The sequence below is a fragment of the Columba livia genome, chromosome 14 (genome assembly GCF_036013475.1).
Source record: "Columba livia isolate bColLiv1 breed racing homer chromosome 14, bColLiv1.pat.W.v2, whole genome shotgun sequence".
In the NCBI taxonomy this organism is placed as follows: Eukaryota; Metazoa; Chordata; class Aves; order Columbiformes; family Columbidae; genus Columba; species Columba livia.
Window position 1 is genome coordinate 8,669,037 of NC_088615.1, and position 26,461 is coordinate 8,695,497.

General features: G+C 41.7%; 1 protein-coding gene and 1 long non-coding RNA gene across 4 annotated transcripts in view; one reads left to right on the top strand and one right to left on the bottom strand.

Annotated features, from left to right (window-relative positions):
* LOC110359503 (uncharacterized) overlaps positions 1–17,675 on the top strand; it is a 39,766-nt gene extending 22,091 nt beyond the window's left edge. The window contains exons 4-6 of one of the 2 annotated variants that reach the window (XR_010466125.1): positions 13,319–13,599; positions 13,838–13,995; positions 15,498–17,675. This is a non-coding gene — a long non-coding RNA (uncharacterized LOC110359503). The remainder of the gene's footprint in view (positions 1–13,318; positions 13,600–13,837; positions 13,996–15,497) is intronic. The other variant, XR_010466126.1, reaches the window with a different exon arrangement.
* On the bottom strand, positions 17,375–26,020 carry LOC102089176 (neuropeptide Y receptor type 6). Of its 2 annotated transcripts, none has more exons than XM_005503454.4 (4): positions 25,469–26,020; positions 23,299–23,390; positions 23,165–23,197; positions 17,375–22,118 (listed from the first exon to the last, which is right to left on the bottom strand). In XM_005503454.4, exon 4 carries the CDS (start codon positions 22,101–22,103, stop codon positions 20,979–20,981), a length of 1,125 nt encoding a protein of 374 aa, XP_005503511.2. In that variant the 5' UTR covers positions 22,104–22,118; positions 23,165–23,197; positions 23,299–23,390; positions 25,469–26,020; the 3' UTR covers positions 17,375–20,978. The 2 variants fall into 2 exon arrangements, with proteins under 2 accessions (XP_005503511.2, XP_064886006.1); XM_065029934.1 differs by having other exon boundaries at positions 17,375–22,809.
* Between the last annotated feature and the right edge of the window lie 441 nt (positions 26,021–26,461).

The following is a 26,461-nucleotide window of genomic DNA, read 5'->3' on the forward strand; positions in this document are numbered from 1 at the left end:
GAAGTGTCACAACTGACCTGTGGTCCAAAGGCGATGGAGGGGCTGCAGGTGTGTGCTGGGAGGCTCTCCAAGGCCTCCCTCGTGTCTTCTCACCACTGGGGTCTCCAAGAGGGTGGTAAACACTGATAGACTCAGCCAAGTCTGGCTAATTAAACTTAATGAAGCCTGAGACCAGCAACTGTTGCAATGTCTCCATCTTCGATAGTACACTGCTCCAAACCCAGAGCTGGATTGCTGTGGTTTCTCTGACTTCAGAGGAGTGATGCAGGTTTGTGTGAGGCTGTGTTTGGACAATAGGACAGGTTTGACCTTTCTTCTGCTGTTACTAGTTGTTCCACTGAAGATCTGATGTTGTCACTGAACCAGACAGACCAGTAGTTTTAACCTAGATGCTTGTCGTAGGTATCTTGGTGTAAATCCAGATTGTCTCTGATGATGTCACTATTAGGCAAATACTCTCCTACACTATGCTGGCACGTGTTTGTAGACTTCAAGGGGATTGAGTAAATGTGGTGGAAAAGGATCGCAGATGAGCATGAGTGATTTGGAACTGTGTTATTGCGTAAGAAAAGTGGCATTGCTGGCAGATGTCCTCAATCATCTGTCAGTACTAACTTCTGAAAGCAACGTAGTAGAGCTGCCTGCTTGCTCTCTGCATGTTGAATCCCAGGAGGAGCATTTTAATGGGGAGTCTGACTACCCTTAAATTAAAGCTCACCCACAGTGTTGCAATAGAGACATTATTATATGATGCCTTGAGGCATTCACTTATTGGATGATCTTACAGCTCTGCTTTCTGGCAGCATTCCCTTGGGTTTAACTTCAGGCATTTTGACATCTTAAATGTATTTTCCACCGTAACTTAAACCTGTGGCAGTCTGGGCTATACAGACTCATCTATAGGCAATTTGAGGAGTGGCGAACATTGCTGGATGTTTGCCAGCGCTGGGTAGGACACTTTTTAGAGACAGTGTACTGATGTGCCCCCAAGCTGGGTCCTAAAAAAAAATGTCTCTGCAAGCTGCATCATGTTACAGCTCCACAAAATATGTCAAAATTTTATGTGACTTTCCCCCTGGATGTGGGTCTAGGTCTTATCCAACTAGAGCATTTCCAGAGAGGGATGTTTTATCCCAGCCTTTCCATAAGCCACCTACTTGCTGGAGCAGTAAAGATTGCATTCATCATGATCTCTCATTCCATTTCCCACCACAACAGTGGTTCTTACAATTGGCTTTTCTTTTTGGTGCTTAGGAGACAGGGTCAATTTTTTGAGGTAGAGAAAATAGCTAAAAGTGGAGACTTTTCATTCTGGCGTGCCTCGGCCAGAGACAGCCAGAACAAATGCAGCGCACTGATCGCCTGCACGTTGCTCATGCTGCCCAGGCTTTCTGTTTTTAGCTCTGGCAGAGGCTCCCTCTGCATATTCAGAATGCCATCCCAACAGCTGCAGCTCTCTTGGTGGCCACCCAAGCACCTCTGGCCCTCAAGTTTGCAAGTTTCAGTGCCCATAAACAAGGACATTTAAAAATTACATTGCCTGTGCTCTGCCAGGAATATTCCACTTGCCTTTCTCTGTATGGCACATCACCTTTTATCAGTATTTAGTGACTGGAATGGGTAGGAAGAGGCATGGTATCTGGTATGAAACCTGTTTTTTGCCTGGATAGCAGGGTTAAGTGCTTAAGGCAGAGCACAATTGTCAGTATAAATAACTTTTGGAAGGACAGTGGGAATGATTCTTATACAAAGCAGTCGAATTGTGCCTCAGCAAAATAATATCCTCCCTTGTAAAACTCCAACTTGGGAGCTGCCGTCTTTGTGTCAGGTCTGGGTGCAGACTGAGCATCTTGAGAAGGTGTTTGGGGAAGTGGTGGCACTTCTGTTGCCTCAGGACACTGGCTGCAATGGTTTCACCTTGTGCGGGGTGGGACTGAGTCCCTGTCCCCATACTGGGAAAACGTGTCCCACCACTCAGCCTTGCTGTCACTTACTTCCCTGGGGATTTGTCACCTCCTGCCCCACCGAGGGGGTCCTGATAGCAGGGGTGGCTCATCTGGAGGGTCTGAGGAGGAGGAGGGTGCTGAGGAAGGCTCCAGGGCAGGTATGTGTTGGAAGGTGACTCTCAACAGCAGGAAGGGTGGGGGGTTGTGAGCCTCTCGTGGTGCCTTCCATGGAGGAGCTGGATGACAGCAGGCTGGGTTTCTGTCTGGGTTTACACATGGACCTGGTTCTGTGTGTCCTAAAGGGCAGAGAAGATTTCAGAAAAAGTACTTTGTGACATTCTACTCAGACTACTGGGTTTTTGAGCTCCAGGAGTCATGCTCCTGGTGAGGAGCTAAAAGTAACTAGTTAAATTAAAGTTGAAAGTAACTTCACCCTTAAAAAGTAAGCGTCTTGCTCTGTTTTTAACCTGCCTTTTACTTCTAGAAAGGCATTGTGTCCACCTTCTGATTTCATGCAGCGTTGAGGACTGTGTCGGTAACGATTTTCTTCTGATATTTCCCATGCATATAAATCTTGTCTAAAACCCTGTTTATTTCTGAACTGCCACAGGAGACTCCCAGGCATCTGAAGGATTTTCATGTATGTCAGATACTAATTTACCAAGTCACTTTGTTATGGTACTATTTGATTTGGCTGTGCTTGCCTGCCAATAGCCAGCGAACAGCAGATGGCACCAGCGCCCTGTGCCTCTTCGGGCAAACCACAACTGCCTTCAGCAGGACCTCTTGCAGCTTGTGACCGAGCACGGGGAATACTACTGAGCACTTAAGCTGTAAAACTAAGGCTATAGCAGAGGTGTGGGGCTTTTTTGTTTTACATGAAGTAACTCTTGTATGTGGATACAAAGGGTCTGAATCCTGCAACACAGCTGTAAATAACTGTATTCAGTGGTTCTGTGCAGAATTTTCATCCTTTTTACAGCATTTTTTCCCCCTAAGGCTATTTTTCTTTCAGATCCTGCTGCATATCTGCTACAGTAAGGGCTTGAATGAGCTGATTATTTTAGCATCTTTCCTCTTGCTAAGTAGCTGCAGAGCTCTGAGATGGCTGTGGCAAGGAAGGGCAAGTGCTTCAGCATGATGTGGACACTTGCAGCTTGGTTTGGATAATTGTTTCCTTTAAATCACTTGCTGAAGAAAGGTTCTTGAAAAAACAGTGCTGCTGCTGTGTAAAACCCTGCTTCAACAGCTAATGAAAACTGAAATCCTCACAATGATGGTGTATGATAATTCTGTTTAAATTATTGCCAGTAGCTCTGCAATCTGGGGAGCCAAGACTCGCTGAAAGCACAATTAGACTAACACTTGCGAAGATGGCATGTCATAGTTTCCTAATGTAGTACTGACAATTTGGTGTATTTTCTTTCCAGAATGTGGCGCATGAGCCTTAGCTAATGTGTCAGAGCAGGTTGCCATGGTCAGCAAGGCGAGGAAACCTGCTGTTCCTGCTTCTGGACTCCCTGGGCACTTGTGTGTGCATTGCACTCCAACACTTGCTGTCCGTGTTGAGAGTGTTGGTCTGCCCCATGCTAAGAAATCCTCAGTTCTTTGCCTCGGAAGCATTAGCACTGGCGTTTCTTCATTGCAGAGCCTGGACATGAAATTAAATATTCAGGTGGTACAGCAAGGGAGGGGAGTTCAAAAGGAAGACAGAAGGACAGAAGAAATCACATTCATTAATTGAGGTGATGTTGAATTGCTCTTCTTCACTTGTTTCTTGGTTACAGGAAAGCACAAAAGCTCTGAGTGTAGCTCTTGTTTGCTATTCAACAATCATATCTGTATGTACATATGCTTTACCTTTGGCAAGCGTGTGGAACTGTTAATAAAAGCTCTTAAGTTGTCAGGTCAAATCTGACCAAGCCAGCAGCGAGCAAAGGTGCTGGGGCACGTGGCCTGGGTTTGTCACTGCCTCCCCCTGAGCTTCTTTGTCAAAGGGATGGACACCATCTGAGTTATGTAGAATCATAGACTTGTAGAATGGTTTGGGTTGGAATGGACCTTCCAAACTCCCCCAGTGCCACCCCTGCCATGAGCAGGGACATCTTCACCCAGATCAGGTTGCTCAGAGCCCTGTCCAGCCTGGCCTGGGATGCCTCCAGGGATGGTTCATCCACCACCTCTCTGGGCAACCTGGACCAGGCTCTCACCACCCTCAGGGTAAAAAATTCTTCCTCATGTCTGGCCTGAATCTCCTCTCTTCTAGTTTAAAACCATCATCCGTTGTACTGTCATAAAGCACTCTTTAAAAAGTCTGTTCCCATCCTTCTTACGGGCTCCGTTAAGTATGGAAAGGCTGGAATAAGGTCTCCCCAGAGCCTTCTCTTCTCCAGGCTGAACAGCCCAACTCTCTCAGCCTGTCCACCCAGCAGAGCTGTTCCAGCCTCAGATCATCTTGGTGGCCTTCTCTGGCCCCTCTCCAGTAGGTCCATGTCTTTCCTGCACTGAGGGCTCTGGATCTGGACACAGGACTCCAGGTGGGTGTCTCACCAGGCCAGAATAGTTTCTGCTTGGTGTCTTTCCACTCTGACCTTGTGTTTCTGCGGGCTGCTGCCTTGTGAGGAGGCAGAACCTGCTCCTCCCATGGGCTGTGGGCACCATCCTGACCTGAGAGGGCCAGCTCTGCCCTGGGCACGTGGGGGAAGGAGAGTGTTTGCACCCAATTGCTCTTCTGAGGCATCTGAATACTCAAATCCATTAGAGTTTCCTGGGAAATATCAACTCAGATTCACACTGGTGTACTTTGGAAATACTTTTAAAATTAAGTACCAAAAATCAATGCATTGCAAGACTCCCAGCATGTAATTCTGAACCCATTAGGAGATTTTGAAAAATAATCTTCCTGTTTTAAATATTATTTTGAATGTATTTTGAACTTGTATATCTGGCAGAAGGGGAACAATTACATCAACAGAAAGATTACATTGTGTTACTTTAATTGTAATGGATTGAATCATTCGCTAAAGGGAAGTATCTACAAAGCATATATAAGTGCAGAAGCAAAAATGAAAGTGGGTCTCAGCTGTTCCACTCCCTATGATAAATGTGTGTTTATGTAATGCATTCTTTCTCATATCTTGCCAACAGTATGGGCCCACAGCACATAAACTAATTCCACTGAGAACTGCAGTGAGATTATCTCTGAACCTGTATAAGCATGAGGAATCAACCTTTACTCTCAGGTCCCATATGTATTCATTTATACTTTTAGCATTTTAAAGCTGCATAAGGGAGAGGAGAAACACCTCTGACTGGATGCATTGCACCAATGTTTCATGTAATTCAGGGTCCAGAAAACTATCACATGGCTATTGCCAGTGCCATGGGCCAGAAAGCAGAGGTTTGGGCACACAGGATTTTGTGACAGCCCTAAATGAGGCAGTGGATTTCTCTTCAATGGAACAATTCTTAGGAAGCAACTTAGGCAGTCCTAAGGAAGTCGTAAGGTGGTTTTCTAGCTGCTCTGCACTGAGGCAGAATTCTCTTGGGAGCAAAATTTTGGTCTAAGAGCTGCCTGTGCATCCAGTTTGGAGAAGAAAAATCTGGCATTGAGACTGGAAGTAATCCACTGATCACTATGAGACCAGCTCATCCAGGAGGCCTGGGCAGATGATCTAAGAGCCCCAAATCTTGAATGGGGGCAAACTTATGTGGTCATAGTCTGTCCTAGTCCCACTGACCTGTTGTAGTCACTGTGCAGGACTGGATGAAAAGCAGCACAATGAAAAGACTGGGTTTGCAGATACAGCATGAAATGTCTTACCGAAGAAGAGTTATATGTATCTGTGTGATGTGTAGACAGTGCTTTAATCCATGCTGCTTCTATCACCAACAATTAATTATAATTGTTCAGTGCAGGCTTGGTCACAATGTCCTGAACAACTGTACAAATTGTAAATGATAGCATTTCACTAGAGGAAAAATCACTGTGTTTGCAGGAATGCTGTGAAGCTCCATTGCCAGTGTGAATGAACGACCCGTGGTCCTCTGTAATGAAAGCACTGTGAATGAAAGCAGGAGGGCTGTAGCAGCTCCTGTAATGACTGTGCCTTAGTTCAGAGTCCTGCCTTCCCTGGGCATTAAAGCATCATCTTGGAAGCAGTAAGAGGTTGAAGGTATAGAATCTAAAACCAGCTGTAAACTCTGTCTCAGAGTTGAGCAAGACTAAGGTCACTTTGGTGAGAATGAAATAAGAGCATCTGTTCCCCTTCTCCCTCTGCCTCCAGCTGCTGGGAACCAAGACATTCACAGTCTAAGTGTATTTCCTCAATTGTCAAAAATTTGTTCTTCCAATATGAGTTAGGGACACTTTAACTCCTCTGGGAGCCTGTGGAAGTCCTGCTGCGGTGTGGGAAGGGTCCTGCTGGCCCACTGTCCAGCAGGTACTTTCCCATTCATCTTTGGAGTCCAAAATCACGTCTAGCAGCAATAGCAATAGTAGTATAGCAATAGTTCCTGCTTTTAATTAAAGCTGCTTATGGAACCTATGGAGCTATTTGGACTATGGAATCAAAACTGCAAAATAGGTTTTTAAAACTCTGTGCTGTGGTAAAAAAGTCATTAGTATTTGAGGCTAGTATAAGCTGTTGACTGTCTCTCTCTGATCCTTTCCTGGTTTATCAACATAACTGTTGGATAAAAATTCAAAGATTTTGAGTTGTGAAAATGTCCGTTTGCACCACTAATCACTTGAAAAAATCAGTCTCCACAATTTCATTTGTTAGGAGCAGCTGATTAACTGCTCTCTATGCTTTTTTCCTTTTAATAAAACCCCTGAGTTGAACAACAGGAGGACTATAATTAAGGAGCAGCTTTTTTCCTTTCCCTGTGACATTCTGGCAGACGTTAGCCAGTGGGTAGCCTGGCATGAACAGGACAGAAATGCCTTTGTGCTGTTTGTGTAAGCCCAGGCTTGGCCTGTCTAGGGGGGAGATGAGGCTTTGCTCCTCTCTGCGCCATCATTGACGGACACAGGGTCTGAATTTGGTTGTGTTGGACTTGGCAGTGCTCGCCTAGCTCAGCTGTCCTGGCGGGGATGCTCTTCCTTTGCCTGTCACAAACCGTACCCTGAAGGTGACAACAGAAGCCACAGCAGACACAGACTCTGAATTTCCCTGGGCATCTTTTTCAGTGGCCTCAAGTTAGATGGTGGTGAAGATGACCCAATGATCTTTTGACCTAGCAAAAGATAACTCAAAGGTTAATACTCTGTGCTCCTCTACCCTGGAGAGTAATGACTTGAGTGGGAAAGAATAATTCTGAAGGCTAGGGAGATACATTCACACCATAAAGATTCATGCTTTTCTTAAATGACTTCCCTGTTCAGAGGTTTATAGTACAGATTGACTAGCAAAGCACAGGACAAGGGGGCCCAGTGAGCAAAATTGAGAGCTTTGGTTTTGGTCGTTTGTGTGTGTTTGTTTGTTTTCTCTCTTATTTTTTTCCTGACTGATACCTTCTGGTTTCTAAATGGCCTCATATCAGCCATCTGGCATTCAAAAGGGTTTTAGTATGAAAAATTAATTAGGTGCAATCCAAGCATAATACAGCCTTGATTTTCTCCGACATAAAGAATAGTTTGCAACCATACAACTCTAGCAGGAAATATGCCAATAAAATAACCACTCCTCTTAAAGTTCATGTTGATATGGTTCTTTTTATTTAAAAAAGTGACAAATTCTCCCAGCTAAAGGCACGTTTATGCAGGTCATTGCTGTGTTATCTAACTTGCCCAACCCAGCCTGTACTTCAGGTGTGATCAATACAACCTTCTGCCTTGGCCAAACAGTTGTGGCTAATAATAACAGATTGTGCATGATGCAGACAAATAATTATTAAGGGCTGAAGCAATTGCATCAAGCCCTGTGACTTGTGGCCAAGTTGGAACTTTAACCTTGCTCTCTGGAGATAAAAAGGCAGAATGTCAATACAATAAAAGAGTGAGATGGGGAAAGTATTTTGGTTACTTTTCCTCCTTCTTTTCAAAACTGAGCAAAGAAATTAATAAGTTCCAGCTCTGTGTATTTACATGGAGGCCAACAGGAGCAAAATATGTGGAAACTGCAGATTTAGTAGCAGAATGGCAAGCACAACAATGGAACTCGGCAGACAGGCAGTGAATGCACAAAGCTCAGCAGGTTAGGATTCTCTTAGGGTTTTTTTCTAAATGCAGCTGTGTAAATGAACTGATAATGCAGCGTCTGAACGTTTCCACTGTATTTGATCGCAGTGTCAGTGTAAGGTGGGGTAAATTAGCAAACTGAGAGGTCTGGGTTGCCTGAGAAGAATTGACACAAGGCTCATGCAGGAACCACTGCAGGTGGTCCCGGTAACATGCAGAAAGTCCTCCCAGTTTGCCCAAACAAGCATGTGCTGCTCCATGGGAATCAAAGCAAAGTAGTCCTGGACAGGGATTTAGAGCTGAGTTTGTCCTGGCCTTTCATGTTACTTAAAATGAAGCAGTTGTTCTGCAAATGTTCTTTTTCATTTGCATTTTTTGTGGGTTTTTTGCTTGTTTGTTTGATGTGGTTTGTTTTTTTGTTTTTGTAACAACCAACAACTTCCTATTTTGGAAGTATTTCAGGACAGTGTCCTGGGAAAAGTTGTCTGTTGCATTGGAAGTACACTGATTTGCCTAAGCAGGTTCAAGACTTAGTTTTCTAACAAGGGTGTTTGCTGCACTTGTATGTTCCAATAGTTTTGCGAGTAATGTAGATTTGTTGAGTTTTTTGTTTGTTTGTTTGCTTGTTTTATTAAATTTTTTGTCTCCAGAGGATCTGAAGATGTTAATCTAGACATGGAAGCAGACGGTGTAATGAAGCATGACAAACCACTTTAGTCTGGCCGTGTGCTCTATAATACCAGATCAATCAGCCATCTGGCTTGGGAAACTGGCATCATCTCAATAACCAAAGTGTCTGTAGCCCTGGGGGAACTGCAGTTAGGTGCTGAGTGCTCTGAACACTCCCCTCTGATGCAGAACATCCCTGAAGAGTGTCCCACCCCATTCACAGGTCCTTCACAACAGCTTGCTGACAAGTCCTGACACAAGACTGACATCAATCAATAATGTATTTTCAGATGTTAGTGAGATGGAATTTCAGTGAGCCTTCATGTTAATGTCATTTGGCACTTATGTGGAGTAAACAACAGACAAGGAAAAGCAGCACTGAATTTGGCTGCAGGAGAACAATATGAACGCAGGTGCTGCATCTGTTTATCTGTCTGAGTTTGTTAGATCCCGTGTGAGGATGCGGTCACGGCTGGTGCACCAGCTGGGGTACCGCTGTTACCGGAGCCACATCCTCCTGTACATTTGACAAATCCTTGTTTGTGGAGTGTCTCAGGTGTGCTGTGGAAATCATAATACTGCCAAAATCTCTGGGAAGGAAAAGGATGAGTCTGGTATTTGGTAGCCCAGTGCTCAGGGATTATGCTTGTAAAAAGCCCGTGGCTTGCTTAATGGTGCCCAAGGAGTTGGAAAGCAGTTGCATCATGAAGGTGTTCTTGCTAAATACTGTGGGAAACATCATCTTTGCTCTTTCCCAGTAAGTAAAGGAGGAGGAGGGAGATGTAAACTGAAAATCCAGGTAGGACAAACTGAGCACTGGAGGGGTCTCTGTCCTGGACCTGCTAGAAATGGGTGATAAGATTTGAGACAGGAGTAATCTATCTCCTCTGTGTATTTTGGAAACTCAGCCTGGGTAAAACCTTTTTCTCTCTGTAAATAATGGCACGTTTCCTACCTTTGATCCTGCACATCAAGTGGTTTGTTCACTCAGTGTGCTGAAGTGAGTGCTACACAAGCCAGATCTCTGTCTGCCTCAGCTGTGGGGATTTAAGGTGGTCAGTCGCTGTGCAAAGGAGATATCCTCTGTATCTCCCTCAGCCCGCTGTGAGTACTGAAGCCTTTCAAGGCTTTTTAACTAGAACTGTAAAAGGTTCATTTTTGCAGGAGGATGGCTGCTGAAATGTGAACACTAGTTTGTAGGTTAATCTAAATGCTGAAGAGTAGAATAAAAAGGATGGTTTTTATACAGCCCTAATCATCTGCTTTGGAAAGAGTGTTTGGTCTACCAAAAAATCCTTAGAGGTCTACTAACTAGAAATCCAGCAATTTATGTAGAAATCAATGTTTTTAGGTAAACTGTTGTTTTATTTTTAGTGTTACCTAAAGCTGACACTGGAATGTGGGCAACTTTGGGTGTGAGAGTTGTCAGTACCTGGTTTTCCACCAGAATTTGGCTGGAAGCTGTGCCCAGGGGGCTGGGTGTGGGGTGATGGGCACAGGGTGACGGGCACAAGACAGGGAGATCTGTTTGTGCTGCAGAAGTGGCACCTTTTGCTGATGGTGGATATTGGCTAAATGGTGGAATGAGGTTTTTGAGAAGTGAAAGACTCATGTAGTTGCCTGGAGTATAGGTTTGCTTTCTCTCCAGCCGGATAAGCCATGTCAGAGTTACAACCCACTCAAATCCAGGCATAAGGGTTTGCGAGAAGCGCAGGAAAGAAAGCAATGAGTGTGGAAATACGTCTAAGGAATAGGGTAAGGAAGAGCAAAGTGTGCGAACCTGTATGATTAAGGGGCTAACTGGGAATATCTGAAGGCTACCTGGCACAATCCTGCTTCGGCTAACAGAAAAAAGGTCTATGGTGTGGTCAGCAGATGTCTTGACAGGATCAAAGCCTTATTTTTAAATCTGTCCGTTCCAGTTCCAGTGTTGGAAGCTAGAAATAGCACAGGCGTAGCAGGAGCACCATATGGTGAGCATGGTCCTCTCCAAGACGGGGCTGGAAATGGGGACGGGCTGTGTGCTCTGCCCAAGTGTTCTCATTTCAATGCTGAGCATTCGGTCTGCCACTGCACCAAGGCTTCAGCTTTTAGAGTAACCACGGCGCTAATCTGATTGTGCTGAAGGTGGCGTGTGAGTAATACCTGCCTCGGGAGCAGTCCAATGGCTCTAAAGGTAAAACAAATAAAGTCAGTATAAAAGGTTGACACATATTCCTGAGGATTGAATTTGACAAGCGAATTTGACATATTTAATATGAAATGTAAATGGCAGTACTTTGAAGGGTCTGCGTTCTGATCATCCAAGGCAGTTATGCTGGTCTCTCTTTCTATATCTGTACCATGTACTGAAACATTAGTTTCCAAATCCATCATCATTCCACAGATGAAGTGGGCAGGAAACTCATTTTTATTGATTTCAGCCCTGGCTGGGTCCATAGGGTGAAAAAAACCATATATTACTTTTTGCCTTGCGCTTCTGCCCAGACACACGAGTCTCCTGCGGGCTCCATCCGCGGCTCCACAGCACGTCTGCTCCTCGCTGGCCCCGACAGCCGCCTTCCTGCTGCTGGCCAGAGCAGCCTCCGCTGCGGAATTTAGATTGTTTTTTTCTCAGAAAATTCAGCTCCCAGTTTTCCAGCAACAGAAACTGGGATAAAGGCGAAAAAAAAATTCCTCCAGGATGGGGAGATACTGAACCGGAGCTGGGACCATCAAGATCAGTGGTGGCAAAGTGACATGGCGTGGCACAAACCAGGTGCTGCTGGCCATGCACCCGCCTGTGGCTCCTCCATGGCCACCTCTCCCAGAAGCAGTTTTCTGTTGAAGTATTAATTAAGTCAATTTATAATTATGCTTCAGAAAAAGCACTATACCTGACTGAGCCCAGGGGGGAACACTACACGATCTCAAGAGGTCCCTTCCCATCCTCAATGATTCAGTCATTCTGTATGTTTTTTAAGCCTTCTTAATTATTAAAGTATTAGTTGATTTTTGAGATTTTTCAAGAATACAAGCAGCAGCTACTACTTTTTAGCAGCAGATGTACAGTAACTTGTGATTATATTAATTTGACTTCATAATTTTTCTTCATTCATAATTTGATCTTGTTCATAACTTGCTTTTGCTGTTCTCAGATGTTTTTCTGTACAGCTGTTGCAGATCCCCTCCATACAAAAATGTACTGAAAGTCTTTTCTTTAAACACTAACCCCGTGCTGCCTTTTAACACAACTTGAGCACTCCTAGAATCTTAGTACACTGTATATTTTCCTTTTGGAAAGAGGCAAGGACTGAAAGCCGCTTAAGCAAAAGCTAATCCACGCTGTAAATTGATTAGTTAGCAAGGCAAATGACAGTAACAACAAGAAAAAGGTTTCTTTTCACTTGAAATACTTGATTTGTCTTGTTTTTCAAGGAATAAGTAGGCGAGGTTTAACAGGATGCTCAGGCTCATGTGATTTTGGGGGGTTTTCTGGCACAATGCCCTCAGTATCTCCATGCCTGGTCTGTTTGCAGGATGGGAATGGGAAGAAAGAACCTTTTTGTCAGTGTTCATCAAAGGCTTCCAGCATGCCTTTTTTACATTTAGTGTCAGAGCCTGGAACATAAAGTGATAATTATCTCCCTGTGTTTGATGACCTTTTAGTCAACTCAGATTTTGCTTTTGGATTCAATACTAATTCTGTGGCCAATTTTTAAAACAGTCTCAACTTAATCTTTAATTAGAAGCCAGCAATCTAGTGTCCCAAGCAGTCACAGGACTTCAGTTACTTCAGCTGATGATTAAAAGCAGTATGTCCGTGGTTTTGTGTGCACGCCTAGGCACAGGCAAAAGTTTTAGCTGGTTTTAATTAATAAAAAGCACTTCAAAATATAGTTATACCCTTATATGCCTTAGTTTTGGGGTTTTCTGCCAGTGTGGGGTCTGACACTTGTTGGCAGGAGGTTCTGCAGTGCCCAAAGGCCACAAATACCCCTGAAGAATGTGCTGGTGGGATCACATTTACGGTCACCAGCCCAGATGGTGGCATTCAAAACCACTGGAGTGTGACATTCTCCACAGTCTCTCTCTGCTCCGGCCCTGTGTCCTGACCCTGTGCTTCCCTCTGACAAAGGGCTGCAGACAGACGGCGCCTGCGGGAATCGCCCCATTGAGAGCCAACTGCAGGAGAAAGCGCAGGCTGCCTTTTAGAGAGATACTTGGTGTTGTTTGAATGAGACAAGTCCCAAGGAGCAGATCTTTCAGTCTGATTTCCCACCAGGAGTGCACGGTGTGCTTGGTGTATATGAGAACTTGACCTGCACACTTGGTCAGGAGGGTCTATGAATAAAAACCTGGGAGCAATAAGACACTTAGAGCCATCTGAAATGCAAAAATGTAAATGTGTCCTGGATAGGACATCGCGCCATGCTGACAGGCTTGCTAGGTTGACTGCTAAAGCTATTCATTACAAATAGTGTAATAGTAGGCCTGGATACCTTAAAAGAGACTATTTGTTGACTAATTATTCTGCCAAAAGTTTATCTTGTAGGTGCAGTGAGGTCCCTCTGACCTTTCCTTAGGAGTTCCTCAGAACAGAATGAACTTACAGCCAGCCAGCATGGACATGAAGTGCCCGTCCTGCTGCAAAGCCACAGGTCAGCTGCATTCTCGGAGCAACCCACAGTCTTGGGCTCTTTCGTGCTCTTTGCTCTAAGACTCAAGTCTTACAGGAGGAGGCTCGGGGTCCCTTGCTAACGTCTTGGGCACCTGATGGCTTTGCGTCCCTGCAAGGAGAGCCCATATTTCCCACTTCTTCAGGTATAACTGCAGCGTGTGTATGTATTTCCTCCCTGTGTGAGTTAGATATGAAACGGTTCATGTGCTTTTTTATTTTTATAAACATATTCTATGAAGATATGATGCTCAAATAGATTTTTTTTTTTTTCTGAAAGCCAAGAGTGCTGCCACAGTGTATTGAGTTTAAATACATATGGATATTTTCATGCTGTTACAATCTATTCTGAGCCTTGTAAACCCTATCTCCATTTTCTTGCAGAATCTTCCTGAGTCTCTTCCAGCTCCTGAGTGGCTCTGTTCTTCTCCGTTAATCTCAGCTTCTTCCCTGATGCTTCAGAATCAAGTCCCTTCCCAAAAATCCAGGCTGTTTGCCATTCATGCCTATGGTGGAATCCATCCAGGAAGCAACGGGAATGGGTAAGGACTGTGAGGCAATAGTTGCTGTTAAGTTCCTGCAGAGATACTTAAAAGGGGATGGGATGGGATGGGATGGGATGGGATGGGATGGGATGGGATGGGATGGGATGGGAGGTAGATAATTGTCTTGAGGAAAATTTCAGAAGATTGAGACAGTTGGCTTGGAGAGATCAAAGGGACTATGAGGACTGTTCTGGGATCTCCTTTCTTGTTTCAATACATGCAGAATTTCCTGAATTTTATTCTTGCCTAGGTTTACTTCTCATGTGTAAGAAAACAGTGGTTGTATTTATTCGAAAAACAAACAAAACCCAACTACTACCCCCCAAAAAAACTCCCCATAAACCTAGTGTGCATTGAATGGCTTCCATTGGCCAACTTCTTGAGGAAATAATGGAGTATGTCCAGATTACAGTCATGGGGTGGTTTTCCATAGTGGTAATGGTGGCAAATCCTGAGATGGCTTCCAGGTAGAAATCAAAGCATGGGATCATTGGACACAACTATACCATCCAAATTATTTTAGTCCCAAAAGCAGTCATTTTGTTGCTTGCTATAATAATAGACAAATCTGTTGGCCTCTATTGAGGATGAGGGAGATTTGAATGTGGTGGGGGCACGTAAGCATGGCCTGTGTGTTGGTGGAGGTGGAGGCTGTGGAGAGGTCACTGCAGAAGCTTGTGCCTGGGAAATCTGTGTGTCTCCAAGCCACCTCCAACACTGCAGTTCTGGCTTCATGGAAGTAAGTGCTGCAGAACTCTCCAATCTAAAAATGGAGCTGGTGAGGGGGTATAAGTAATTCTCTTTGGAGGGACCCCAAACTTTGAGAGCTGCTTCTGGCTGTAGTAGCCATTCTTGGTTGGAAGGACTAATTCATGTAGCTTTTACAGCTCTATCATCTATATGAATTAACATGTTTTCCTCACTAGGTATGAGGGTGAAATGAGTTCTGCACAGAGAGTAGCTCCACACAGGTGCCAGTTCCATCACATTATGTAAATAGCCTGTGACTAACAGAGAAGTCTATGAAATGAAATGAAATAAAAGTCATCAGTCAGTGCATTTGCATGGAAACCAAGTTATATGCCAACGGAACCTCGTTTAAAAATGAGTGATAGCAGACAAGATAATCCTAAGGTTGTCACTGTGGAACATTTTAAAGTGTCTTATTAGCATAGAGTCGAAAGGACAGTGTTGGTTTATATTTAGGGAATCTGTGAAGTTCCACTATGTATGTCTGCAGTCCGTCTGACCCTTTATTGTAAGGTTACTCAAAGATTTGCTATAGATCTGCTCTCCTTGCAGAGTACTGTTCAAAACAATAAGGAGGAAAAATATTTGTATGATGAAACAAACTTCATACATATCTAATAGCTTGGTTCATCACCCATCTACTGTGATTGGCCCAGGGGAAATGGGAAGTTGGGTGGAAATTTTAAAAAGGCAAGTCTGGGAAGGGTGATTTTTCTCCTGAAAGATAAATCCTATTCTATTTCCATTAGATAACATCCAGAGCTGCAAGTGCGAAGATGCCTGTATTGTGTTGGCCACTGTGTGCATCCTATAAAACAACCCCTGCCCCACACGATCTGTGCACGAGAAACAGGAGGACAAAGTTGGGAAAGGAGGTGCAGGGCTTAGAGGACTTTCCATAGTTAGACCATGATAATTTGTGAGTCCCAAGGTAACATTTTGATTGAAACACCTCTCTATCGATGGTGATATTTTGTCAGCCTCTTTTTATTTTGTTTTAACTTTGTTTTCAACCTGGAAAAAGTATCATAAATGTTTTAAAATGCCATTCATGGCTACACACATGCAAAGGTTTTGATGCATTTAGAACAGAGTAATGGGGACATAGCATGGCAACTTGCATGCGCCTTCTCTTTTGGTTGTTTTTTTAAATTCAAATCATCCCAAAAGCAGAGGCAAAACCTGTGTGTCATCCCTCTGCAGCTCTGATACCCTTCCTGGGCAATGGGCAGCAGGTGCTTTTGCTGGGCTGAAGCTGTTCCTCTACTGACCAGGTACTGCAGAACTGAGCAGGTGCTGCTGCACGTGTGACCTTTCCATGGGGGTGACGGTTTGTGTTTCTGTCTTCTGGTCAGCTACTGTTCTTTCAAAGATGGATAGGAGTGTAATAATCTGTGAGACATTTATTCTTTCAAATTTGGTTAAGATTGGCCAATAGCTCAAATGTTACTGGAGTCAAAAGCACAGAAGAATAATGGTATGAACTTGGTTTCTATAGGAAAGTAGGCTAAAATCAAGATGTTCTTCAAGAGACGTGGAGTGGAGCTTGCTAAAGAAGAATGACGATATAAAATAACATATTTTAATTGCCTTCTATGGCCACATTTCTATAAGTATTTAGTTACCTTCCTCGTCAAAATTTCTATTTCTTTCTAGAATCTGGGTAAGATTCAGACACTTCTTAGATGCAAATTTATTTCCCTGAAAGTCAGCTCTGGTGTTTTTCAGAATTTTACCTATTGCATTACAGTTTAGTGTAATGTTCATTACAGTTTTGTCAAGGTGAAATACTCCTGCGTTGCAATCGATGTAGCTGTGATGTAATTTTACAAACTATAATGCAAGAAATAGAACCTGGGGATTATGTGTCACTTGTAGTGGATCAGGGCTGGGTAAAAAAGTGTCTCATTTTCAAGGGTGGAATCTATTCCAGTATGTGTCATTATTAAATTCCAAGATTTTTTTATCATATGTGATAAAATATTGATAATGCAGGCAAATGTGGTATGAACATTTCAGCTTAAACAAGAAAAATCAGAAGTATTTTTCTCCTACTTCAGATATAGAAGAATTAAAGCACAGTAGTAGATGCTACTTTGGAAATTAATATAGAATCATTTATGTTGGAAAGACCCTTTAAATCATGGAGTCCAGCCATAAACCAATATGTACCAAGTGGGCTGCAATGCAGTACTAGGAGCTTTTTCAGTATTTGTGCTGCAGATAAAAATTTCCTGAGCTGCTGAAGGGAAACTTCCACTCTGAGAAATTGCACAGATTATTCAATGTATCTGCAAAATGTCTAAGAAAACAGTATTCCAAACACATTGATTATGTTTGGGTACAAGCCACAGAGTACCATACCAAAAGGTTGTTCTGCCCTTGAAACTTCCCTGTCTTACGACTCTCTCCTTCTCCACCAAAAACCGTGCCAGCACCAAGTAGGTTCTCTACCTGTTTTTAAGTTATTTTCTCTTCTGGAAACAGCAAATATCTGATTTTTCACTCATCTCTGTTTAGCTAATAAGCGAACATGTGAAATGCTAAACCACTTTCCAGAACTGTTTGCACGAGAACTGTCCTATTGAGTTTATAGGCAGTAAAATTTACCCACTGAGCAATGTAGCAGTTTTATACAGGGTAATATTTATTTGTCATTACACAGAAGGAATTAAAGTATTTAAGTGACACACGGGTATGGCACTGCTTTTGTCCACATACATAATTACAGTCAATAATCAATTGAGCTCTCTGAGTGGAATAATTTTTACAATGAATGCCATTCTCCAAGTACCTAACTCTAGTTAGACGTTCTTACAGTTAAAGCAATCAACCATAAAATACAAACACATGCAATAACATATTCATTTACAAGGATGTTTATAAATATATTGGTCTGGTCTACATGACCGAACCACTTGAACAAAGGTCTGATGTAGTTTTTTAAAAAAGACATCACTACTAAGACTGTTTTGTACATTTGGGTAGCATTTTGGTGTTCAGGTTCCTCCCCTAGCTTTCCATAATTTATTTCATGTTTCTGCTCCCCCGAGAAAGCTCACAGTCCTCCATCAGCCTGCAGGAAGTAAGAACAGTCCGGCAAGCAAGGCTGTTATAATTTTGTCTACTTGCTATACCAATAAACTAAGGGAAAAGAATGTTTTCAACATTACCTAACACAGGGCAACGTGTGTCAGTTTAATATTATGACTTGAGCAATCTTTAAACATTGCATGTCGCAGCTACATACGTCACCATCACACGCCATGCTGGAGTCCATAACGCTTTTCTATTGCCTGTTCCTATTCCTATCGAAGTCCGTTCACTCCTCTTGACTTGTCTGGAAATTAGATATCAGACTGTGTATAAAACTAGCGGATGTAATGAGAGAACATGCAGTGTGAAGGGTGATGCCTTCAAGACAGTGATGATATTCTGTTCAGTTAGCAGTGATTTCTAAAAGTGCAGCATTAAGAGGTGCTTGATAACTGAATTCTCAGGACAGAAATGGAATGTCAGCACTTGAGTCAAATGAAAGTGTAGGGAAGAAATGACAAGAAGAAATCAAGGTACAAGTATTATTATTATTATTATTCATATTAGATTCTGAAGCATTCTCACTGCTCAGAGAGCTTCCACCTGGTAACAAAGAACCCTCTTATGCCAAGACTCAGACTGGAAAAATTGATTGCTCAACTCTGATCAGGATGTCAGGAGTAGACAATTGGTGCAATTGATATGACAAAAAACAATAGCGACATTTTCTTTCTCTTAGCTGTTTAGTACCACAGAAGTGCACTGCCCAAGCACTGGTAGAGAGAGAGTAAAAGGAGACCACCCATCAGCATCCCTGGCCTTCTCATAAGGTCAGAAGAGTTTCTGCTGGCCCACTGACCACATCATTTGGATTAGTGTTCATTTTGTGGCTGTATTTAAACCACTTGGGGCCTGATACTAAAACCACCTCTGCTGTAAAACTAAGCACACTTGGGCATGCCCATGGGATGGGAATACTGGTATGGGAGCTACTTAGGCCAAATTCACATATGGAAATCTCAGCTGGGCCTGATTCAAACACTAAATACCACCTGAGATATGTACCATGATGAGAACTGAGAGTAACCTGAACTATTGTGTCTAATATTAATAAGTTAGAGTATATTGTGAATGTAATGTGGTACTCTGACCATGCACCATACATCAGCAGTATCATTGACTATAAGTTACCACTTTCTACCTGTTGCTCTGGTCAAGCAGATGGTGTGTGTCAGCAATAAAGGGAGCCCAGTAACTGAGGGTGGGAGTTAATGGCAATAATTAATACTCAGCTGTCTGATCATTAACCTTTACTAGGTATTTAGCAGTCTCCTGTTTTTCCTTCTGTGATGCATGAGGCAGGTGTTTAAGTTGTGGTTATTTATGCACTCTACATGCATTATATTTGATCTAATTAGGAAAATAAATATACTAATTCATGCCAAAACTAATCCGTACTTGATTACCGTGTCACTAATTCTGCCATCCTTGCTCTTGCGAGTAGCGCTACCCTCATGACTTCAATGGGATCAGACCCTAATAGACTTCCACGAGTCTTTTTGCTCGGTGTGAATCAGGAAGCACTTAACAGCCCAGCGTATCTGCAAGAGCTTGTGAGGCTCCTCTCACAGAGCTCCTCTGATGAGGAGAGTGGTGCAGGCAGTTTGCACTAATGCTGTAGCAAACGAGAACTGTGACCTGACTGAATTCTTTAAGAACAGTATGATTGCAGAAAATGATGGTCTTTATCCAAGAGAATTTTATGGCCTTAAGGTAAGTTTCATTATAGCTGAATCATCAAGGAGCTGAGTGTAATCAGAATATTAATTCTTTGTGCTTAAGTGAGACATCGGTAAATTGCTAAAGCTAGAGGCTAAATCACAACGAATTTTATATACAAGTGTCAGAACAAGGCTAGTTTTTGGAACTCAAAAATAAAAGTGAGGGGAGCTTTAGCAATACAGGTAGTTAATTATATTAAACTTGAACAAAAGAAGTCAAGTTTACTTCTAAGGTGGTGGGTTGTTGAACTAAACTGTTCTAAGTATCGTATTTAAACAGCCCAATTTTAACTGATTATTTATGTTGGTATTGTAGTATGGATGAAGAATCTGGATGGTGCTTTTCAATGTGTTTTAGTCTGAGGAAAGTTCTGTTCAGTATTATACCTTTGGACTTCTATCCACTGTGTTACAAAAGCTGTTTTCAAACATAGTCCAACAGAAATTACCACATCTGCCTTAAGTGTGGCTTCTTGCTAGTGCAAAAATGTGGAGAAACATGTTTTTGAAATTAACACACAAAAGTAATTTTCTACTAGAAGAGAAACCTATAATCTGGCTAAGCAGCTAAACCAAAATGTACTTTGAATTCACAGTGTGTTTGATAATGGAGGTTCTGAAAGGTCTGTTTTCAGTACGAGTAACGGTGGTAACAGAGAAAGCAGTGATCTATACAGGTGGTTTGGAGTAGAATACAATGCTTTTAGGAGAAATGCTAAATACATGTTCAATCTTGAACAGCATCAGAGTGGGATTTGCAGTACATCAAATGGGGCCTGTATTAGTGCTCATTAAGAAAAAAATTCCAACTCTAGCCTTTTCCCTTGTTAAAATACAATTTCTAGGCTGAACTGATACTAAACCAAAGCAAACCGCATGCTGGGGCTGAACTGAAGATGGTGGAGGCTCAGGATACCTTATGGAGCTTTTCTTACAGTGTGAACTACCTGTTGTGTAGATTAACCAGAGATGGGAACAGGGTAGGATTTGAAATTAAAAGGACAGAAAACAGTCTGTGAAAAGGCTGATGAAGTTAGGAATACCATCGTATTCATGGTTTACTTGCATGAAGCCAGGTACTTAGGAAGGACAACCACATCAGTGGCTAATATGGAAATATTTTTATTGGTGCTAAGGTAGTATGCCAGTGATTTGGAAATTGTGGATTAAAAAAGAAGCTAATACTGTTTTGTAATTCGTTATTATTGACCTTTGGGACTCTTGAAAGTGATTTATTAGCATTAATACCATCATAAAGAACATGTTAAGGTATATCTATGGGAGAATAATCCTGGTTTTGCTGAACTAAATGGCACAGGTTTCCTCTAAACTCAGTGGTAACGTGATCAAGACCTACAGAAAGAGGTAATCTGCAACAAAATACAAAATTATGGAAACTGCTATGGGATTATTTTAGATATCCATAGGGGGATTATTTAATTTCAGAGATCCCTTAGATGCATCAGTTTGCAGATTTGAAAGAGCAATATTTTCATATTCCTCTTGTGATGCTGAGCATCTGCATTGGTGAACTAATACTATCAAATCCTTCTGAAAATTCTTGTTGAGAAATCCATAAAAGATGGGATTGATACACGTGGAGATCATGGCCACAAGGTGGCATATTGTAAATGTTAAATTATGATTACAGCTCATTAGTGCCTCATAGTTCCAGTCAAAAACCACATTGAATATGTTGAGGGGCAACCAGCAAGCTGCAAAAGTCGCAACAATTGATATCAACATCATATTAATCCTTTTGTTTTCACTCAGTCTGTTCTCATTCTCTCTCATCCTGTCTATTTTACCATGTCTCCTTCGAAGACATACAAATATCCTGAGATAGCAGATAAAAATAAATGCCAGTGGGAAGCAGTACTGGAAAAACAGCAGACTAGTGGTAAAAACCAGTCGTTCTGTAACTGACGGCCAAGCTTCGATGCAAGCAACCTTGTTCTTGTAGAAATCGCTATGGAAAGCTAGATGTTTGAATGGTTCATCCGTTAACTGGTGAAATATTAAAAAAGGAATGGATATTATGAGGGAAAACCCCCAGATGAAAAGAATTCCCCAGTAAGCATGAGAAATATTAGGCTTCCAGCCACGTGGGTTCACAATTAACTGATACCTCTCGATAGCAATCAGTACAAGTGAGAAAATGGAGACTGTGACAGATATACTTTGTACGAAAGAACTTATTTTACACATAGCTTCCCCAAATATCCAGTAGTCCATTAAGGTATATGCAACTGTGACAGGAATACACATAATGCAGATCAAGATATCTGATAAAGAGAGGTTGGCAATCAAAATGTTGGTAACATTTTGAGCTTCTTTCTGTCTCTTTATTATAATAATCAGACAAAGGTTTCCGAAAAGCCCTACTATTGTAACTAATGTGTAGGCTGTAATAAGCAAGAATTCTGCAAGGAAGGAAGGTTGGCAGGTATCAAAGTTCAAAAACTGAGAATAGCTACTGTTAGAGAGAGTTTGGTTAGGCAGAATCTCACTGGGATGCTGAATGGCTTTATCCATCATGAAGCATCTCGCAGCCTATAGGACAAAAACTGGTATTATTTAGAAGGTACTTTGTACGGAGGCAATGATTACTATAGGTCTGTGTTTGTCATTGGTTCCTTGAAGTTTTGAGCAAGTCTAATATAATTAATTATAGCACTGAGAAATCCTTAAAGGAAAAGCCAGTGGTTATTAGTGGGTTTGTATATACATGAATTGAGGTTGGTGCTACTCTTCTGAGGTTCTGCACTGACAGTGTTACAGAACTGTAACTGACCGTGATGTATAAGAAATAGCAGTGATAACTTTGATTAAAATTGTATGAACATTTTCATACAAATTCTCCTTTACCAACTGCAGATAAATGTTGCTTTTCAAAATAAAATATTTTAAGATCTGTTTCAGCCAAAGATTTAGCAAAGTTAAGGAATTCCAACAAGAATAATATTTTTTGTTTGTTTTGTGGATGTTTTTTGTTTGTTTTTTGTTACCAGAACAATGAATAATTGGGCCCTGCCATCACACTGCTAGCTTAGACATCACACTTCTGTTTTTCCCTAGAACTACAAAACAGTGTGAGCTAATACACCAAATCCCTCTGGCTTAATCAAAATGATGTGTGCTTCAGTTTACGTGATATTCAACCCCTCCATGAATGACATCTTCAAGGAAGTTTCCTGTTCTGCTTATGTGTCACAGGTAGCACATCCTTTTTCCTCAATCTAATCTGAGAAAAATGTAAACCAAACAAAGATCACATCTTAGTTATACACACAATTATTCCAATATCTGTACTTGTCAAAGGTTATATCATCTCCCTATACACTATTCACTGTTGTACTAGTTTGACAAATGGTAGCCCCAAAATGTTCTGTAGTTAAATATAACAGATACTCGAGAGACACAGAATTGATTTTTCTTTCAGTTCTAACTTAAACAGTTGTCAAGTAAAAATCTGATAGTAGTACAACTCTGTTGTTATGAGACTAATATTAATGGGAAGATACAGGTTCTGCAGAAAATCTTGATGGGTTTGAATTTATCACTGAGTTTAAAAAGTGAATCTTAAATCAAAGGCTCACCAGATTTCTGGCCAGAAAGTGGTTTTTTCCAACCTGGGAAAGGAAAAAACAAGGCTGTAAGGAGTTACGTTTAAAATTAAAGATGGATAAGTATGTTCCATACACACACTTTTCAAAACGCAACTCTAACTCACCTTATTTCCTTTCTGACATAGGAATTATTGGAATACTAGCTGGAAGGTGCTCATTCTTCACCACCAGTAGTAAATACCATGGTGTTGCGAGCCTGTGGAGAGAGGAGGGTCAAGAAAGGGTGGAAAGTTAGAGAGGATACACAAAAAGAAGTATGTTTTATTGTTACTGGAAATAATCTCTTTATGTGTAGATTTGTCAACCTTTTTAGATAAATGATCGCTGTTATTTAATCACTAAGGAATAAAAAATGTTTGGTTGCTTGCAAGAGATTAAGTGTCAAATTCAAGGTTAAACTGGGAACTATAATTCTGTGACTGTTTGCCCCCAAGCACTCAAAGAATATTCCAGCTAGAGGTATATCCTGGACTGCTTTATCCTGATACTTCTCATGACATTTGTTAACTTGAAGCACCCAAACAAATGGATCTATTACCACTCTCATTCTGATTAAAATATACTTTTCAACTAGTGTAGTCATGTTGGAATGAGAAGTGGCTGGAGATTTACGTGACTGATGTTCCAAGTATGCCTTAATTTGTGGTAAGGAGCCAACATAAGACCTTTAGTCTCCCTAAATAACCTAGCAGGCTTGGGCACAGCCTGACTGAGGGAACGGCATAGAACCTCACACAATCACGCTGCCAAAGCTATTGAGGTCTGGTGATTCAGAGAGACTTTGCAGTCCCTCGCAGGTGTCCCTACTCCTGGAGAGCAGGAACAAGAGCTATGCACCCTGCAAAAACTCTGCTTCTAAGGAGTCCACGAGAAATGGAGGGGATTCTATAGCTGGCACAGTCAGCATAAACCAATGATGTGGCTGGGCAACAGCACCTTCAGGCAACGTATTTCCTGGAAAGCACTGTAAACTACTTTTCCCTGGAGCAGTGCCAATTGCCTGGCTGGATTTATCACTCAGAAGGATGCGTGTGCTAGAAGGACAAGAGAGCAAGTGGTGGTAAATGTTGCTCTGATGACCTTTACTGCCACTTTAGATGTGTAAGGGTCTGAAGTCTGGCTGATCTTTCTCTTTGCCCTATCTGTGGTATTCACCCAGCTTGTACAGATCTGAGCCCTGCCCTTGGAGAAAAGATCAGGAGCTGGCAGGGGATCTGGCTTGGAAGCAGGATGCCTTCAAAGACAAGCTCTGCTCTTCCCCGCTTTTGATGTTAGCGGGAGTAGCTGTGGGGACTCAAAGGACATGGGGCTGAGCCAGGTTTGTCATATTTTATGCACTATTTGCTATGCTCAGTTATTTATCCACGGCTGCGCAACACAGTTTGATAGAGAATGCTGAATGCCCTCTCCCAAGAATTCAGTGTGCGTTGTAGAGCTCCTTTGGCACTTCCCACTGTGAAGGAAAAGTCTCTGTACTGACCTTCTGATGAGTTCACTCACTACATTAGCTTTAGGCACATTGATCATCGACCCTGTCCTTCTTTCAGGAAAAAGATTAATTTCTTTTCACTGTTTGGTTTGTACTGTGAGTCAAAAAGTGTAGTCATTAGTATGTGTCATTCTGCAAGGCAATTTAAACATTTCCCTGGCAATAAAACAATTACACCTGTCTTGTTTAAACATCTGGAGTATTCATATAATGAGAAAACTATGTCACACTAGTACTTACTACAGCATGTTGAACTATATTGTAATACATAATGGCATTTTTTAAGCTAATAAATATTAGCAGTCAGTATCCTTGAACTGCAGCTAGAGCTGATGTTAGAACTGAAGTGTTTAACAAGAGAAGTAATTACTTCACTTTCTCATCCATGCATTTTGAAAAAGATTCTTTATCATAGTAAGAGTTTAACATTGTGAGAAATGATAACCCACTTAACCTAGTTTTTTCATTCCTCTAGATGCAGAAACATTATTGAATCATACATAAGCAAAAGAAATTTAAAAGCATGTTCTAAAGTAAAACGAGGTTTTAAAAGGCTTTTTTTCTGAAGTATTTTCTTACCTATCTTAGATGCATAGTCCCATCCCTTCAAAGTGACCGGTAAATATTTTGGTTGCAAATACTGTCTGTTTCATAAATTCCAAAGTATTGATTGCATGGATAAAATCTGGAGGAAACTTTTAATTCAATTTTAAATATGAGACGTACAGAATATAACAATCCTTGGAAACTTTTGGCACAATCTTTTAGATTTTCTGACTTCTTACCTGATGAAAAATTCAAGTCATATCCACGCCGCCTTGAACAATTTTTCTTTTTCCTTTTTGAGTGAATTACAAAGCCAGCAAACACATCTCCTTTGTGTATAAAAGAATGCAAAGCGAAGCCATCTCCTTCTAAAGTGATACTTAAACTCTCCTTTCTTTTTCTGAAACAAACCACAGTTCCACAATTTCCAACGGTGACTGAATTCACCAGGCTGTAGAAAGGCTGCTGAGGAATAAACCAAGCTCTGGAATCCAAGGAGAGGCGAACAGCAATGAGCAGGGAGGAGAAAAGACCAGTAGTCATGGGGATGGTTTTTCCCCAGCTGTGTGGCTTCCCTCCACCCTGTCAAACACCTTATCTTGCATTTTCATTTCCAATTATCTTATCTGTTCTGTAGTGCAAATGTTTTCTCTGTGTTGGATTTCATACATAAACAACTGCATATGGCTTATTGCCTTTTTTTCTTTCTTTTCTTTTTTTTTTTTTTTTGACTGAGGGAGATAACAAAATACAGTAAGTTGCTGAGAAAGAGCATGCACATCCTATTAAGATCATAACATTTTCACTTTAAATTGTTATTTTAGCTTTTACTCCAGAGCTACAAATATCCTCCTGAAAAGCAAAGCGTGGTGCATTACACTAGCACATGTTGAAAAACAGCTTTTCAAACTCTTGGATTTATACCTGGATCTGTTTAACGCCCAGTATCCCAGTCTCTTACACTGAACCATTCTGTGGCTCTCCAGTACCAGAAAGAGCAGAGGCAATAGAAATTGGTTCAGAGTGAGAACGTGTTTGTGTGGGGATGAACTCAGGATAACTAGATGAGAATTCTTGCAAACTTAGAGAAGTAGAAACTGGCAGACAAAACATCTGAGAGAGCGCTGGAATCTGTCTGACTGTATCTGTTTTTTTTGGAGGGAATGATTTTGAAAAGCAGTAGGATTTTTGGGATGAGCAAGACTGATGCTGTACCTGGAGTGCAAGTTAGA